This window comes from Colius striatus, chromosome 2 (genome assembly GCF_028858725.1).
Source record: "Colius striatus isolate bColStr4 chromosome 2, bColStr4.1.hap1, whole genome shotgun sequence".
NCBI lineage: Eukaryota > Metazoa > Chordata > Aves > Coliiformes > Coliidae > Colius > Colius striatus.
The window spans coordinates 30952372-30970573 of record NC_084760.1 but is presented as its reverse complement, the minus strand read 5'-3'; the positions used below and the strand labels follow the sequence as shown (position 1 = coordinate 30970573).

General features: G+C 39.4%; 1 protein-coding gene across 2 annotated transcripts in view; it reads left to right on the top strand.

Moving 5' to 3' along the window:
* KIDINS220 (kinase D interacting substrate 220) overlaps positions 1–18202 on the top strand; it is a 75515-nt gene that overhangs the window by 8876 nt on the left and 48437 nt on the right. For both annotated transcript variants that reach the window (XM_061989801.1, XM_061989802.1), the window contains exons 3-11: positions 8269–8367; positions 9749–9847; positions 11238–11336; positions 12296–12397; positions 12862–12960; positions 13847–14044; positions 16027–16125; positions 17174–17272; positions 17945–18043. In XM_061989801.1, coding sequence (XP_061845785.1) covers positions 8269–8367; positions 9749–9847; positions 11238–11336; positions 12296–12397; positions 12862–12960; positions 13847–14044; positions 16027–16125; positions 17174–17272; positions 17945–18043 — 993 coding nt within the window. The remainder of the gene's footprint in view (positions 1–8268; positions 8368–9748; positions 9848–11237; positions 11337–12295; positions 12398–12861; positions 12961–13846; positions 14045–16026; positions 16126–17173; positions 17273–17944; positions 18044–18202) is intronic.

The window sequence follows — 18202 nt, the reverse complement described above, 5'->3', positions numbered from 1 at the left end:
GTTTTTACAAATAAGTTTACAAGATTCAACTAATTTTTTAATCTTTTGTAGCAGATTTTCTGGTTTATAAGCACCTGTACTTTTCAATCATCTGGATGTACAGCTTGTATCAAGAACTTTTTGTTTTGGTTCCGATTTCCTAAACAGTCATGTGGAACTGGAACCTTGCCAACTTATGTAGCATTCTCAGAGAACTGGATTAATAGGAAAATTGAGAATGGAGGAGACTTCTGCAGGTCATGGGATTAATTCAGTTTCCTCCTAACTGCAGGACTCACTTCATTGTTACATCAGGTTGGTCAGGGACTTAAGCAAAATTTGAACATCCTTAAGGGGCTGGAGGACCTTCAGCCTCTCTGGGCAATGCTCCAATGCTTAAACGCTCATTTTTAAATAATATTTTACTTACTTTTTATTGGAATATTTTTTGCTGCATCTAGTGTCTGTTGCTTCTTGTCATTTTTTTGTGTGTCTCTGAGAAGAAGCCACCTTTGTCTTGTAATATCCCCCTTCCATCTAGGTAGTGTAGGGACTGCTGTTGATGCCCCCTCAGTCTTTTCCAGACAGAACAAATCCAGCTCTCAGTTTCTGCTTGCATGTCATATGCTCCAGTCTCATAACTATCTGAGTGACCCCATGGCTGGACTTAGCAGTTTGCTGATCTCTTTGTTGCTGGGAGCCCAAAATGGGCGCTGTGTTCTGGATTCATCCTCACCAGTGCTGAGTAGAGGGTTAGCTGTGCTTTTACTAATGCAGACCAGTATTTGTTTTGCCTTAATTACTACAGGAGCACACTTATGACTCTCTCATCCATCAGGGTCCTGTGCCTGTCCCAGCAGTGTGGCTCCCCAGGCAGGTAGCCCCTGCCCAGTACTGTTGCATGGGACGGTCTGCTCCAGTCTTTGCACTTGCCTTTGTTGAATTGCAGGAGGGTTGTCAGCCCATTTCTCCAACTGTTTTATTTCCTCTGAACAGCATCCCCACCCTCTCCATATCACTTGCTCCCTGTAGCTTGGGACACTTGAAAACTTACTGAGAGCCCTTTCTGTTTCATGGTTCTGGATGTTGATGAAGATGCCAGAATGTTGGCCCCAAATCAAACCTTTGCAATTGGGCAGCAGTTACTGTAAACAGTTGACCATTACTCATTGACTCTGACAATCCAGACAGTGTTTTTTACTCACCTTGTAGCATATGGAAGACTGTCTTTCCATTGGAAAGAAGTTGAATGGTGCATGTTACTCGAAACCAGAAGCATCATGCAAATGTGAAAACGATGTACAGAATTTAGCCTTACTGTAGTTATTAGATCTGGTTTCAGTGAAGGCAGCTTTCTTTCCTTGGTGGCACATGCATTTCATGATGTGTATGCACATTTGAGATGGGAGAATTTTTAAGTTTCAGAGCATACAGATGAGCCTCACCACCTGGCATGCAGTGTCTGAGGAGTAGTCTGTCCCCTCTGCTGGTAATTCCTCTCAATAAAATGTCTGAAGTCAGATGGGTAGTCTGTCATGAGTACCAACAATGTCCCTTTCTTCACTTTCTTTATTAAATTTTTCATTTCTTGATGGGACTAAGTGCACTACTGGATTTCAATAAATGCCTTTTTTTGAGTTTTTTTTTTTGCCTGATACCTAATTTTTTTCAGTCTTCTGATATATTGCATTGGAGAAAATAATTTTTAGAGACATGTATGGTTTGCATGAGTTGTAAACTCACGGGGAAGGCACTGTTCTTACATAGCAATGGTGGGAGTTTTGTTTAAATGCTAACTTTTCACTGGAATTCAGTGGCGTTGAGTGCAATTCTGTTTCCTATTTTGAACCAGCTAAGATGTCTTTTCTTCTTGGGTAAAAGCAAAATACCAAAACAGCAGTGCCAGCAGAATAGGTCTAAAAAGATTGTTGGCAAGCGAAGCTTTGCCTGTGCCAGAACCTCCCAGGCTGCAGTGATTTGTCCAATGGTATGATCACATCCATTGTTACCAACCCTTTGTATCTTGACTCTGATCAGTTGCCAGAACTGGGATGTTCCAGTCAGTTTGTGTATGGATTTGTTGGATCAACACCAGCAGTTTCAGTTAAATGGAGCAAGTCTGTCTCTCTGCCTTCTCCCTGTGTGTCCTTCTCTCTGTGCACATTCTTTCTTACACCAGATATATTGTTTACTTAGCAGCTAATGATAGAAGCTTGCCTTGTGTGGTATACTTTGATCCTAATGGCCTCCAGTTTCCTTTGATGTGTGTCTAATTGTGCTGTTGATACTGAAGTACCTTCTGCCTTTTCAATGCAGAGAGAGCTAATCTGCAAGGTAACATCACTGAATGATTTCACTAAAGATCTAAGTGTGCCTCTTAGTACTTTGCATATTCCACTGTTTTCATTGAGCTGTGATGCACAAATATACAGTACTTGATGTACTTGTGCATATGAACATGTTGTTGTTGTGGAATGCCTAGACTCCTGGGCAGATTTTGAGAATTGAGCTGGATGTCACACATGTAGTAATTTATCTCTTGTTTCTGTGTTGGTGATATTCATTGTTTGCTAAAACATTGAACTTATGTTTGAGAATCTTCTAGCAAAAAAGGAATGATGTCTTCAGTACTTCTATAGAAAAGTTTTACATCTAAGAATACCAGAACCAGTTTACAACTCTATGATACTTTTTACATGAGGAGATAATTTTCACATCCACAGCCTTCTCTTTCCTGGAAATGCTGCTCTTTTGGTTTGTGTTAGCTGTCTGTGGTAGATGATCACAGTGATAAAAATAGTAATTGTTCAGAAGGAGTCAAGAATGCTTATGATAAAGTAGGGATTTTTTTTTTTTTTGTGTTGCTAAAGCACTGCTTGGAAGGGACCTCTGGAGATTAACTGCTCCTGTGTCCTGGGGTGGGTTGGTTTGAGCCAGCTGGAACTACTTTCTGCATCCAGCACAGAGCAGTCGCAGCCTCTCTTCACAGAGGACCTGTGCAGCTCCCTCAGTACCACAACCTGGACAGCAACATTCAGTATAATGAAGTTCTTGTCTGCCTATTTCTCCAGGCTGGCAAGATCCTTCTGGACAATAGCACAAGCATCAGGTACATCAGCCACTCCTCCCAACTTTGTATCAACTGCGAAGGTGCTGAAGCTGCACACTGTCCCGTTGCCCAGGCCCTTACTGAAGAAGTTGAATGTAACCCCAGTACCAACCATGGTGGTCCTGCACTAGTGCCTGGCCTCCAGTTGGACATCATGCTTGTCATGGTTTAGACCCATCAGGGTCCTTCCTCAGGGCAGGTAGGCTCTGCACTCTGTCCTCCCTGCAAGTCTGTGGGGTACCTCACACACACACAGCAACCCTGCACGGGCTGCTCCGATGTGCATTTATTCCAAAGGCTGCAGCTCCTCTCTGCCTCTCGTGTGGGGCTGCTCTGCAGTATGCAGGCTCTCCAGCACGGCCTGGGCCATGGCCGTCTCCCCACACAGTCCTTCACCCATCCGGATGCACTCACACGGAGCTGCTGGTGGCTTTCAGTCCTGCCATGGCCCTACATGGGTTGCAGGGGTACAGCCTGCATTCTTGCCACAGCTTGCAGAGGGGTTTCTGGTCTAGTGCTCCTTCTTCCTTCTCTGACTGTAGGGTCCACGTGGTTGCCTCCATCTTGTATCACCCATACACCTCCTACCAGCACTTCAAATTCCCGTCCCTAAATAGTGATCGCAGAGGCGCCAGATTGGCCCAGCTGGGCCGGAGATGGTTGTGAACCCAGGAGCTGGGGGAAGAGTCCAAAAACTCTTTACCGGGTCTTCACTGCAACCCCCTCCCCCTGTTACCAAGCCAAAGCTGCTCCTTGCTAAACCATGACAATGCTGCTGACCACAACCCACTGAGCCTAGTAGTTCAGCCAGTTTCAGGCCATCTCACTGTGCATTTATGTAGTCTATACTTAACTAGTTAGTCTGCATGGATGCTGAGAGACTGTGGCTAAGACCTTGCTAGAGGTGATAAAAAGTGTCTCAGTCCTTCATCCACTGAGCCTATGTGTCATCACAGAAGGTGGTCAGATTGGTCAAGTATAATTTCCCAAATGAGTTGGTGTGTGTATTCTCCAAATATAAACTTACATATAAAGAACTCATGATAAAGAGCAAAAGTTGTGACTGTTCTCACCTTCAAAGAGAGCTGTTCTCTTCTACAAAGTAGTATATTCCTTCCTCATGATTTTTTCAGCATTTAAATTTTTTGTGAGCAGACCTAAATACTACTGCTTGTTGATACAGGATATACTTCAGGATCTAAAAGCAAAGGTATAATTTTGAATATATACAATGTATAGTTACAGTAATATAAACTTATACAAGAACATAACATGAGGATGAGATGTTCTTTAGGCAGCTGGGAAAACTCTCAGGATCACTGACCCTCATTCTCATTGGAGACTTCAACCTACTGGGAATACAACACAGCAGAGAGGAGACAGTCCAGGAGGCTGCTGGAGTGTATGGAAGATAACTTCCTCATGCAGCTGATGAGAGAGCCAATGATGGAAGGCACCTTGCTCAACCTGGTGTTTGTGAACAAAGAAAGTCTGGTGTAGGATGTGATGGTTGGAGGTCATCTATGACATAATGATCGGGAAATGATGGAGATCTCAGTCTTCAGAGAAACAAGGACTGGGACCAACAGAATGGCTACCTTAGATCTCTGGAGGGCAGACTTTTACCTGTTCAGGAGGTTGGTTGCCAGAGTCCTTTGTGAGACATCCTGAAGGGGAAAGGAGAGCAGGAAGGTTGCACCTTCTTCAAGATGAAAATTCCAAAGGTGCAGGATTGAGCTGTTCCTATGTGCAAGAATATGAGCAAGCGGGGCAGGAGATCATCCTGGCTGAATAGAGAATTTCTGCTGGAGCTCACGAGGAAACAGAGAATTTTATTATCTATGCAAGAAAGGTCATGCAGCCCTAAAAGACTACAAGGATGTTGAAAGGTCATGCAGGGGGAAAATTAGAAAGGCCAAGGTGTATCTAGAACTTCAAATTGGCCACTGCTGTAAAAGAAGTAAAAGTAAGAAAAGTTTCTATAAATATATCCACAACAAAAGGAGGGTGTAGTGGCTTTGCCTGGGCCAGTTTTTTTGTAGCAGGGGGGCTACAGGGGTGGCTTCTTTAAATAAAAAGAGTTGCCAGAAGCTTCCCATGTAGCTCACAGGAGTAGGGCCAGTCAGTTCTAAGCTGGACCCTGCACCTGACCCAGGCCTGGCCAATTAGTGATGGAGGTAACGCCTCTGTGAATAATGTATTTGAGAAGGAGAAGAAGTTGTTGCGCAGTTGCAAAGCTGCAGCAGCAACAGGGAGGGAGAATATGAAAACACCTCTGCAGACACCAAGGTCTGTGGAGAAGGAGGGAGAGGAGGGTTTTTAGGCACTGAGAAGGCTCCCCTGTGATATGTGTTGAGGACCATGGTGAAGCAGGTTGTCCCCCTGAAGTCCATGGAGGCCACTGGGAAGCAGAGACCCACTCCCAGCCTATGGAGGAGCCCACACCACAGTGGGTGGATGCCTGGAAGAGGCTGTGACTCTGTAAGAAGTTCATCCTGGAGTAAGTTCCTGGCAAGACCTGGGAGTCCGTGGGAGAGGTGCCCACACTGGAGCAGATTTGTTGTCAGGACTTGTGATCCTGTGAGGGACTCAGGCTGGAGCAGTCTGTCCCTGAAGGAGTGTTTTCCCAGTGGATGACTCACGCTCTGGGGTAGTGTGTGAGGAGCTGCAGCCCATGGGAAGGACCCACGCTGGAGAAGTTTGTGAGGGACTGTCTCCCATGGGACGGAACCCACAGTGTAGCAGTGGGAAGTATGAGGAGGCCTCCCCCTGAGAAGAAGCAGCGGCAAAGTCCATCTGGAATGAACTGACCCCAACCCCCATCCCCTGCGCCACTGGAGGGGGAGGAAAGGGAGTCTCAGGAAGTGGAGGGGTTGGGGGAGGTGTTTTTAAGATGACTTTATTTCTCATGTCCCTGCTTTTATTGTTTCTTTAATAAATCAAACCTTTTTCTCCCTAAGTTGAGTCTGTTTTGCCGGTGACACTAATTGCTGAGTGATCTCTCCATCCTTATGTCAACTCACAAGCTGTTTGTTATATTTCTCTGTCTCCTGTCCATTTTAGGAGGGGAGGTGATTTTGTAACTGGGTGGACATAGGGCTAAACCATCACAGAGGCCTAAAGGGAATCTTCATCTTTTAATGGATGAAGGGGGAAGCTTAGTGATCAAGGTTGTGGAAGGGGCTGAGGTACTTAATGACTTCTTTGCCTCAGTCTTCAATAGCAAAACCAGCTCTTCTCTGGACACTCAGCCCCCTGAGCTAGAAGACAGGGGCATGAGACAGGATGAAGTTGTCTTAGTCCAAGGGGAAGTGGTGTGTGACCTGCTGCTCCATCTTGACTCACAAGTTCATGGGGCTGGATGGGACCCACCGGAGGGTGTGGAGAGAGCTGGTGAAGTGCTTGCCAAGCCACTCCATCATCTACCAGCAGTACTAGCCAACTGGGGAAGTCCGAGTGGGCTGGAGATTGGCAAATGCAATACCCATCTACAAGAAAGGCCAGAAGGAGGATCCTGGTAACCACAGGCCTGTCAACCTGAACTTGGTGCAGGGAAGGTTATGGAGCAGATCATCCTGAAAACCATCCTGAGGCACATACAGGATAACCAAGGGTTCAGGCTTAGTCAAACATGGCTTTCTGAAGGGCAGGTCCTGCTTGACCAATCTGATCTCTTTCTATGACAAGATTATCCACTTAATGGATGAGGGAAAGGCTGTGGACGTGGTCTTCCTGGACTTTAGTAAGGCCTTTGACCCAGTGTCCCACAGCATCCTCCTGGAGAAACTGGCTGCCCATGGCTTGGATGGACCTGCTTAGATGGAAAACTGACTGATGGCCAGGCCCAGAGAGTGGTGATCAATGGAGTTAAATCCGGTTGGTGGCTGGTCACCAGTGGTATTCCCTGGGGTTCAGTGTTGGGTTCTGTTCTGTTTAACTTATTTAATAATGATCTGGATGAGGAGATTGAGTGCACCCTCAGTAAATTTGCTGATGACACCAAGCTGGGCAGATGTGTAGATCTGCTTGAGGACAGGAAGGCTCTACAGAGGGACCTGGACAGGCTGGAGTGATGAACCAAGGCAGATTGTAAGAGGTTCAACAAGGCCAAGTGCCAGGTCCTGCATTTGGGCCACAACACCACCAGGTAATGCCACAGGCTTGGGGATGTGACTGGGAAAGCTGCCTGGAGGAGAAGGACCTGGGAATGCTGGTTGACAACTGGCTGAACATGAGCCAGCGGTGTGCCCAGGCAGTCAAGAAGGCCAATGGCATCCTGGTCTGTATCAGAAATAATGTGACCAGCAGGACCAGAGAAGTGATTGTCCCCCTGTACTTGGTGTTGATGAGGCTGTACCTTGAATACTGTGTCAAATTCTGGGCCCCTCAATGCAGGAAGGACATTGAAGTGCTGGAGTGTGTCCAGGGATGGGCAACAAAGCTGGTGAAGGGTCTGGAGCACAAGTCTGATGAGGAGCGGCTGAGGGAGCTGAGGAAGTTTAATCTGGAGAATAGACGGTTTGCTGACACAGAAATAGACTGATGGAAGGGTAACAGGTTGTAACTGACTTTTAAAACATCCTTGAAGGCAAATAAACTAGCTTTTCTGTCTTCCATCTTCGCTGAGATGACTGTCTGTTAACCTGTGTTGCACAGGACAGGAATGATGTCTGTATTTGGTATACTGTCAAATGAAAGTGTGGTATGTAACTTGGCTATTCTTTTAAAGATTTTAGCAAGAAATCTTACTGTTATCCTGAATTGGTGTGTGTGTTTTAATGGCCATTGCTCTTCCTAGGATAGATTGATTTACTTCTTCATTTCTAAATAGTGTGATTGAATTACTTCAAGATATACAATGTTACAGGCTGTATTTGAGATGTCTTTAGTAGGCAAATGATACAGAAAGCAAGATGTTTAATGATGTATATTTTTTTTCATTAGCCATTTTTAGTGTCTGAAATGTTTGGGATTTTGGTTGGATTTGTTTTGATCTCTCATGGGACAAGATCTCCATTTCTATGACAAGTTCACTGTGTGATTTGAAAACAAGTCCTTTTCATTGCTTCTCGCTGGCAATTAAAACTGGAAACAATATCCTTCTCTGGTTTTTGGCCTTTTATTGTTGATGTGTTGATGTTGGTGTGTCATTTGTGTCACTTGTCCTGTTTTGATTTCAGAATGGTCAGACTCCACTCATGTTGGCTGCTGAGCAAGGCAATTTAGAAATTGTCCAGGAGCTACTCAAGAAGGGAGCTAATTGCAACTTGGAAGATGCAGTAAGTATTAGTGCTTTGTTTGATGTTACCTAGCAGTAAAAGAAAATGAAATTTTATGAAGCAGGCAAAGAAAAGGAATGTAGGGATAAGGGGGGAAAAAAAAGAAGGTAGAAAATGATGACATAAAAGAGAAACTTTATTCAAGTGTATTTGGCACTAATTCCTCTGAAGTGACTCCTCATGAGAATTGGGATATTTAAGATGTTTTAAATATTGGAAGGTCCCTGTTGACTGCTACTACTGTTTCTTCTGGGAAATTACTGCTAGGAAGCTACAGTAATAGGATTGACAGAAGTTGATATGGAAAGATAAGTAGAATATAGAAATGTATCATCAATCCAAGTGATTTTAGTCATCTCAGTGTTGTAGTAGTGTGTTGCATTTGTAATTCTTTTTTTCTTGGTTTTGATATTTTTCAGTAAATAGCAAGAAAGAATTTAATCTAAAAGATTGTTGCAGGTGAAAGCCAGAACAGTGGCAGGGAAAGGTTTCAAATCTGTGACTTGTTTTCCTGCCTTTGTGGAAGAAGTTGATTCTAGGATGAGAAATGCCCAGAAAGGGTGAATAGGACAGAGGTGATGTTAAAGTTTTGAAAGGTCTGTGTATTCCAATGAAGAGTTTTAACTAGGAAAAGAATCTTGTGTTTTTTTTCTTTCCATGCTTATTTTAATTGTAGCAGTGAATCCAGGAAAGGTTTGGTATCAAAACCTATCATTTAAAAAAAAAACAAACGCAAACCAAACAAAGTATTTTTTTGAGACACCTTAATACATTTACTGTTAACATTACAGTTCCTGTACTTCTAGGAAGAACAGTTACCATATAAACTGTTACTGTATTTCTGTGTGTGTAGCATATAATTCAGTAGTCCACGCCTGGACATGATTTGAGCAGTGAATAACAGATCTCCTGAAGTGGTCATAAATCTTGTCCAAATCCCCTTGCATATTAGCTCCTTGGGTTCTGTTACCTGCTGGATGTGGAGACAGACAACCACCATTTTCTATGGTCTTGGTTGCCATCTTGTCCCCACCCAGCAGTTCTCAATGTCTTGGCTTCAGTCTCTGATCCTCTGTAGGTCTTGCTTCCTCCATAAAATCCAGAAGTTAATCTACAGTGAACTGGGGAATGGAGAGTGATGACTATTGATAGGAGAGCAGATAATTGGAGGAGAGATTTGGAGTGGTTGTTGGTCTGTGTTTTCATGAGTTTAACTGGCAGGTAGTCCATGAGTTTATTGCCATTTGGTTGGGGTTATTTTTTTTAGGACAGCTTTTTTTTTAAGGGCTTATGGATGTCCAGTTGAGTTAAGCACTTGAAAAACAATGTAATTGTATTGGAAAATTGAAAATCACTTCACGTTCTGATCCTTTTTTTCTAGGACAATTGGACAGCTCTTATTTCAGCAGCTAAGGAAGGACATGCAACTATTGTACAAGAGCTACTCAATCATAATGTCAGTTTGGAGCATCGGGATTTGGTATGTGTTGTCCTAGTGTAAAAATAAGATTGTTTTTAGTGAGAATAACAATTTGGATAATTGGAAATTTTGAATTCTGTGAAACAAATAAAAAATCTTTTATTCTTAAATTATGTACACAGGACTGTTAAAATCAAAAGGAAGATATATTTAAATATTTTTTACAGCCTTAGTGTTATTAAGGGCAGCTGTTTTCTTGGGCTGTTTTCCTCTTAATTTCCTAGGGAAAAAAGCTAAATTGAAGAAAACTGTGATTTTTGTGGGTATTTTTTTCACATGTGGGAAAATTTTATCTTTGCTTGTTGTGTTTTGATGGTGGACTTTTTTAGTGTCCTAGTAAAATAGACGTTACCTTTTTCCAGAAGATACCTGTCTGTCTTCACGTTTTCTCTGGCCATCTGTGATTATTCACATATCAGTCCTCCTTCTCAATTGATGGGAATTTGTTTTCATTTATCTAGCCAGATGTTTTGTATGAGAAAGTGGGCTCTGTAGTCTGGTCCACTTCATTACAGAAGTTACTTACATGATTAGAAGGTCAGAGGCCTCTAAAGAGCTATAGACTTGTCTCCGTAGACTGAAAAGGGAATTTGTTACCTACAAGGATGATTTTTTTTTTTTTTGTGCTTAATTTAGAGTATGGAAAACCACTAAGGAAGAGTTCAAGTGCTTGCTTTAATTGAAGGTCCACTCTGTTGAGGCATCTTGCCGTGTCCTACTAAAGTAGCTTTTTCATAAGTGTAATATTAAGAACATCCTCATGATTCCTAGGCCTGTGTCAATCTGAAAAGGATCTTTTACCTTCCCAAAAGTGTATAATAAAGAAATAAATAAAAATTATACTGTTCTCAGAGACATACTGTGATTTTTGGTTATGTCATCTGTCAAAAGCCTTAGGTAGTTAAACCTCATTGTCTCCTAGTTTACAAACTTAAGATACCAGTGCAGCTTGAAATTAGTTGTTCCCTTAAGGAGGACATGATTTGCAGGTTTTCACAAAGTAAATTGTTACATAGTTACTTCATGAAGGCCAGCTCTCTGTTAAGTCAAAAGTAAACCCTCCCTGTTAGTTGATTCGGATTCTAGTCTTTCTTTTTTGGCTTGTTTGTCCAGTAACCAGATTTGAATGAATTTGAAATCTGAGTTGAATGTTTACAGCAAGTTCAGGAACATTTACAACACCACTGTTCTCCCAAGTTTTGCATACAGCAGGAAATTAGTACTTCAGTAGATGTACTGACCATTTATCCTACATAAGTAGGATTATAAGATGGTGTGATCAGTCCTTACTGTGTTTTGTACTTAGGACAAGTAAAAAATGAAACATAAGTCACTAAGTTTTTAAAGAGTATTTTTCAGTTTGTACATTTCTTTGACTTGTGCTTGCTAGGGAGGATGGACTGCACTGATGTGGGCATCATATAAAGGCCGTACCGAAGTAGCTAAGCTGCTGCTTGAGAAGGGAGCAAATCCAAACATCACAGGAATGGTAAGTTTTATTCTTAATGCCTCCCTCTTCCCAAATGTTTGAACTCCAGAATGATACACTCATCTAATGATCTTGATTAAATATTTTGCGTTTTTTTGCAATATAACATGGATTACTATTCTTTATAAATAAAGGGATTCCTTTAGTAACCTGTATGACAACTACTGATTTATTTAATTATTTTTGTATGTTTTAATTAAAACCAAATTAGTATGTAGCTCTTACAATTCAAATTAGCGGGAGAGGAAATATTAGAAAAGGTAATTATCTAGTAGATACGGTAAGTAGTGTATCTAATGCTCCTTATATTACAGTTGTAACTTTTCTGTGTCTCTGGAAATTAATGGAGCAACTAATATGTGCAATTGAGAAACGGTAGTTTGTTTTAATGGTTTCATAATAGTTATCAAATGAGCTGGAGTGTATAAATACATACTGTACCTGTGAGAGAGAATTAAAAACCTAATATTTTGAGATTTGATTTCATTTTATAAGCATTTTCTTTAGAACTATAGGCATGTTAGAACTTTTTTTGTTAATACTGTCAGATCTGTGGTGTTTGAGTTAAATCATTAGTGGCTTATCTTTCTGACTGTCCATTTCATCTGGTTTGCACATGCAGCTTTTTCCTACGTAGCATGACTGAAGTCCCATTCACTTAAGGATATTACATATCTGTCTGTTTCTCTCTTACATTACAAATGTTTATTTTAAAATGAGGGTGTGAAGTTTTACACCTTATTTAAGGAGTGACAAAATGGATCTAAAGCAGTAAACAACAAGCTAGATACCATCTAGATAAGGTACTAAGCAACAGTTACTTACGTGTAGTTAGATTGATTTCTGTATATTCCTTTGTCTATAAGTTTATCATATATTGGAGTATTATGATCAATATTGTTCATGAAAAATAATTAAGGCTATTGTTTCTTTTTTCTTTCATTTTTTTTTATTCTAAGCAATACAGTGTTTATCCAATTATTTGGGCAGCAGGACGGGGCCACTCAGATATAGTACACCTCTTACTGCAACATGGTGCTAAAGTGAACTGCTCTGACAAAGTAAGTTGTATAATATTTAATTTCTGAAATGCTTGATACAGTTGTTGTTCAAGTAAGTTTTATTGTAACAAACCACAAACTGAATTTTTGATTGGCAAAATACCTGCTGTGTTATATTTTGCCTGTGAAATTAGAATTAGTGTGCTTGAGTAAGTCATTACTCTTACAAGAGCTTTTTCCATAGTATTCTATAGATCATTGTGAACACTGATCGCAGTGGAGCATATTTCTGTTTTCTAAGCTACTTGAAATCTTTTGATCTTAAGTAGTATTGGATGATACTTCTTATAGTTACCATCTACAAAGAAAAAGTTAAAATGGCTTTTAAAATGCTTGTATTAATTCACAGCAGCAAACAATGCCTTTGTAAAAACTAAAGTGATGGTGCATAGGATGAATACTAGATTGTAGGGGATTCTAAATATATAGAGCAATATGATAAAATGCTCTAACCATCTTTTCAGTATGGAACCACCCCACTGGTTTGGGCAGCGAGGAAAGGTCATTTGGAGTGTGTGAAATACTTGCTGCAGATGGGAGCTGATGTTGATCAAGAAGGAGCTGTAAGTAACTTTGGTGATACGTACAGCTGTGTGTCCTGCTTTATTTTGTAATACAAATACCAAGAAATACATGAAACAAGATGAAATGTTGAGGTTGGATTATGTTACTTTCCAAAGTGCATGTGAGGTTTATTTGAGATTCTTGTCTTTTGATAAAAATATCATGTAACTAAGGAGTCATATTGACAGTTAACTTGCTGTTATGTCAACTGTAAATGTAAAAGAACATAAATGAATTTAGGTGACTACTATCAAAATTCGTTCTGTATCCAGTTATGATATATTAAACAACTTATTCCTTGGTACTAGCAGGAAGTAAATAAAGCACAAAACATCTTTTCAAAATAATAATAATGGATGTTGTGCCTCTCCAGAAGTTGGAAGCATTTTAGAAGTTTTCAGCTGCATATTATCTTTAGCTAAATTGGACTTCAAATTTTATTGTGTAAGACACTTAAAATGTTTGTCAAAATGAAAAAAAAACCAGTAAAAGTTAAGTGGAAAATTAAGGCAACTTTCGATGTTCATCTCATTATTTTTGAAGTTTGTCAAAACACACCTCCTTGTGACCAGTTTTGGCAGACCGTGGTGCTCTGGTAATACCGTGTTCCCATATGACAAGAAAATTGTTTGAACATGCATGTGATGTTTAGGAATTAGAGTAAACTGATTTGAGTTTTACTGTTTGCATTTGTTCTCTGCTCTAGTGCTTAGTTTACTTCTTTTTTAAAAAAAGCATGGCAAGTACACTTTAAAACATAAAACTGAAGGACCATTTGGATGGTTAAGAAAGTGATGTTTACGCGTGTTCTTTTGTTATTTAAACTACTGATATGACAACTTCTGTATACACTGTGCAATAAAATAAGTTGTTTTTTGTTTAAAGAATTCTATGACTGCACTTATTGTAGCAGTGAAGGGTGGATATACTGACTCAGTAAAAGAAATACTGAAAAGGAACCCAAATGTGAACTTAACAGATAAAGATGGAAACACAGCTTTGATGATTGCATCAAAGGAGGGACACACTGAAATTGTGCAAGATCTTCTTGATGCTGGAACTTACGTGAACATTCCTGATAGAGTGAGTAAATTTTCATCGTAATTGTGGTTTTTTTCAATATATGTAATAATAATACGTATTGAAATACCCATGTACTTAGATTTGTAGTTACTTGATTTTTCTGGCTTTCTAATTTTTCTGCCACCTAGGGGGATTTGTATATATTGCAATTTTACAACTGTATTAAGTGACACATGTTGCTGTGTGAAGGTAAGCTACAGGAACTACTCTTTTTCTTTGAAGTTCTTGAACCACAGTTTCTGTAGGGCGTGGAAGTGGTTTATGATTGTGCATTTTTTGTATCTGTAACAGACTAATAGTGAAATAACTTCCAGTGAGGTATTTGTGTATTTTGTGTGATGCACATGGTAGTGTTGTTAAAACTGTGAAACTACAGATATTATTAAAATTTCATTCAGCATCCTTTTTTTTTTACAAAACTTGAATATATTAGAGGAAGATTTCACATCTAGGTTAAGACATCTAAATGTGACTGTCCTAAGGTGTGTTGTGTGCCTGAGCCCTGGTTGCTTTCTTCATTAGGGGCACATGGTACGGACAGTGCCCAGCATGTGAATCTGCTTGCCAGCTGCTCAAGGGTCTATTTGGTTCTTTATATAGGTGCCTTGGACTGTCTGCAGTGTCTCTTCAATAGATTTTTTTCAAGTTTGAGGGCCAGGCTAAACTCTGCACCCTGTGGGCTATAGGTGATTAGATTTCTAAACTTCAGTGTCTCTTACCAAGATCAGTGTTTTAGTTCAGACCATTAATATGTTTTTGAGGCTGGATTCCCCATCTCTAAATGGAGTTGCTTGGGACAACAGTGAGGAGAGGAAAACCTCTTAATATTTACCTTATAATTTTAAAGGATTTTTGGATGCATTTTCCCGTATTTCAAGTGTGAGCCTAGTGCATTTCTTAAATGGTTATGTACTGAGCTGCAGTGTTGCATGTGACAAATTGAAAGCAGATCAAAGCAAAACTTAAAATATTTAAGAAAATATTTAAGAAAATACATTGCTGTCTCCCTTCCCACCTCCTCTGTGAGAAAATTCTATAACTGTCAGCATTCCTGTGCTTGTAGAAAGGATAAATGACAACTTTCAGTACAGCTGACTGTGTGCTGTATAATTCCATATAATACATCAAAGAGTGGGTAGTCTTTGTTTCAGGTGCTAGGATAGATCTTGGTTGGCAGCCAGGAATGTAATGACCACGTTCAATGAAGGATCTGTTACTCTTAAGCTTTCTAACTGAATTGCACTCCTGTGATTGAACTGTATTTTTATTTATTTTTCTTGTTTCATCATAGGAAAAAGTGTTAGGTAAATTTAGGATTTCATTTTCTTGAATTCTGATCTAGCCTTAAGTGTGTTAAAATCAGAAACCTTAAGCAGAATTGTGACTTTATGTATGTTCAACTCCATTTAATACGGCAAAATAGGGATTTTTTGATCAATCTGAGATAAAGTCAGCTTTTTTCTTCTTTTCTTTATAATGGCGTAGTGTGGGTAAACAGGGTAGCAGTCAAATCTGCTAAAAAAAAATGTTTAAAGAATTTTAAGTTCTTGAAAATGTTTTGTTAGCTCTGAAATGTCGAAATAGGCAGCATTCTTAACTGACTATAGAGGTGTTATTACTGATAGTCGTTGATCTTCCTATAAACATACAGAACAGCTGGGGTTTTCCATTTTCGTAGTTAATTTGTACTGGACCTATATTTAGAGTGTTTGATTTGTCATAAATGTTATATTTAATCTCTTTGCAAAAAAAACCAAAACCCCAAACCTCCCAAAAGATGGAGTCTAGATTTTTTCGTCTATATACCCTTTTTTTCAGAGATAGAATTAATTTTTGTATCTTTCTTTAAAGTGAGTGCAGATTTCTTAATGTAAATGGACAGAATTTATATTTTGAGGCTATAATTTATTCTGTACCGTTTTTCTTTATTTTTTTTCTAAGTAGTATTAAGTATTAATAGTATTCTCTCACAATTTTTCTAGAGTGGAGATACTGTGCTGATTGGGGCTGTTAGAGGAGGTCATGTGGAAATTGTGAGGGCCCTTCTCCATAAATACGCTGATATAGATATCAGAGGTCAGGTAAGTACAGCAAGGTAAATGTTAGAGTGCTTCTTTAAATACAATATGAATTTGAATACCAAACAATATACCAATTTTCTAAAAAATGAGCTTTAAAATCTTGCTCAGTCTGCTCTGTAGGAAGCTCAGACTCTTGTCAAGCATAATGCTGCTGTGCCAGTTTTAAAATGTAATGATTTGTTAAGCAGCATTTCTTTTTTCAGTTAATGTCTATAATGGTTTAAAAACAAAAGATATAAATTGAACTTAATTGCATCTGCACTACTGAACAGATTTTAAGTAATGAAAAACTTGAAAATCTCTTAATATTATTATTTCAATATTAAATATTTTAAATTTAGTAAGAGGATGTTAAAATATGATGCACCTCAGGTTGTGTCTGTTGTCAGTGCAGTTCTGCCACTATACTTTGTTGATCTTGTCTCCAATAACTTCCTTTCTCATGTTAAACAGCATTGTCAGTGAATTCAGTGTTTTCTACCTACACCTTTTTTCTACCTTCTACTTTTTTTGTCCTTTGATAAAGGTATTGTTTTTATTCTTCTGTTGAAAGCTCTTTTTCTCAGCATGGTACTTGTTTTTATTTTTACCTTCAACTTGCTTTCTTTTGTTTGAAGCCATTTGAATTACTGTGCTCACAGGCAACATAGTTTTCCAAGTTTGAGCACAAAACTAGTCACTTCAAAAGCTGTAAGGATTCACTTCCTGCTGTTGATGCAGACCCTCATTGAGAAGCCAAGAAGCTTTTAGTTTAGAGAAAAAGTGGTGTTTGGATCTCTAACCTGCTGTGGGAAACCTGGAATTGTGTGTGTCAGCTTCTGACTGACATAGCTCTGAAAATTTGGAGCTTTTCAATGTCTTAATATGACATGCCAAAGTTGTGTTGGTGGGACAATTTGATTTGGTGACATTTCCCTTTACTCTGAGCTCTGCTATAATTTGTGGTATTATGTGTTGTTTTACAGTGTAGTGGTTGTACTTTATATACAGTTTTTGAAGTTAATCTAACTGAATGAAAGTACTGTTAACATTTACTGCTCTTTTTCAGGACAATAAAACTGCTTTATATTGGGCAGTTGAGAAAGGAAACGCTACAATGGTGAGGGATATCTTGCAATGCAACCCTGATACTGAAACATGTACGAAGGTAATGATTAGAATTTGAATTGAGTTGCTTTGTTTAAGAGTTGTTCATTTCTCAACTCCTGTGTGATGTTAAGATCATAATACCCAATTCAGTTTTTGTGAAGAGTTAGTACCTTGCATGCTGAAAAAGAAGAAAAAATTCTTCCAAAATATGGAATGTATTTTCAGCAGTGGTAATTTATCTCCTTTGGTAATTAAACATCACCTACTGCTAAAATCCAGTAGCAGGGAAGCTTTACATCAGCATCGTTGACATGACCAGAAATCAGGAGTAGAGAGCAAGTGCTATGGGAAACTGATGAAAGAAGTGTCAGATATTACTTAGTAACCAGGAAAGTTCAAAATGCCATGTATTGCATGTGCAGGAAGGGAAAATTAGAGTAAGTAGTATGTACAGCAGTCAAGTACGTCTTCCATGAGTCTCTCTTCTAATATCTTATAACTGAAACTTGTCTTTCTGTTTGACACTTATTAACAGAAATGTATTTTATTATGTGATTTCAATCCACCTAGAATACCGGATCAGTGAATACTTCTTCAATATGCGTGAGGTGTTGGTACTTGCACAGTAATATATTTGATGAAAAATTCTCTTCGTTCCACTATCACTGGCCTTTGCTTGGTCTTCAGAATATGGAAAAGATCTTTTAATTAGGCCTGCTTTTTCCTTTAGGATGGAGAAACACCGCTTATAAAGGCAACCAAGATGAGAAACATTGAAATAGTAGAGCTTCTTCTGGATAAAGGAGCTAAGGTATCTGCTGTAGACAAGGTAAAGAATATTTATTTGTTTACCTTAGTGTATATTAATCATTTTGTGGGAGCTTTCAAGGCCAATACAGAAAGAGAGCTTCCCATATCCTTAATCCTTAAATAGACCATAATACTTCTATGCTTAGTCTCTCATATACTTAATAATTAAACAGATCAG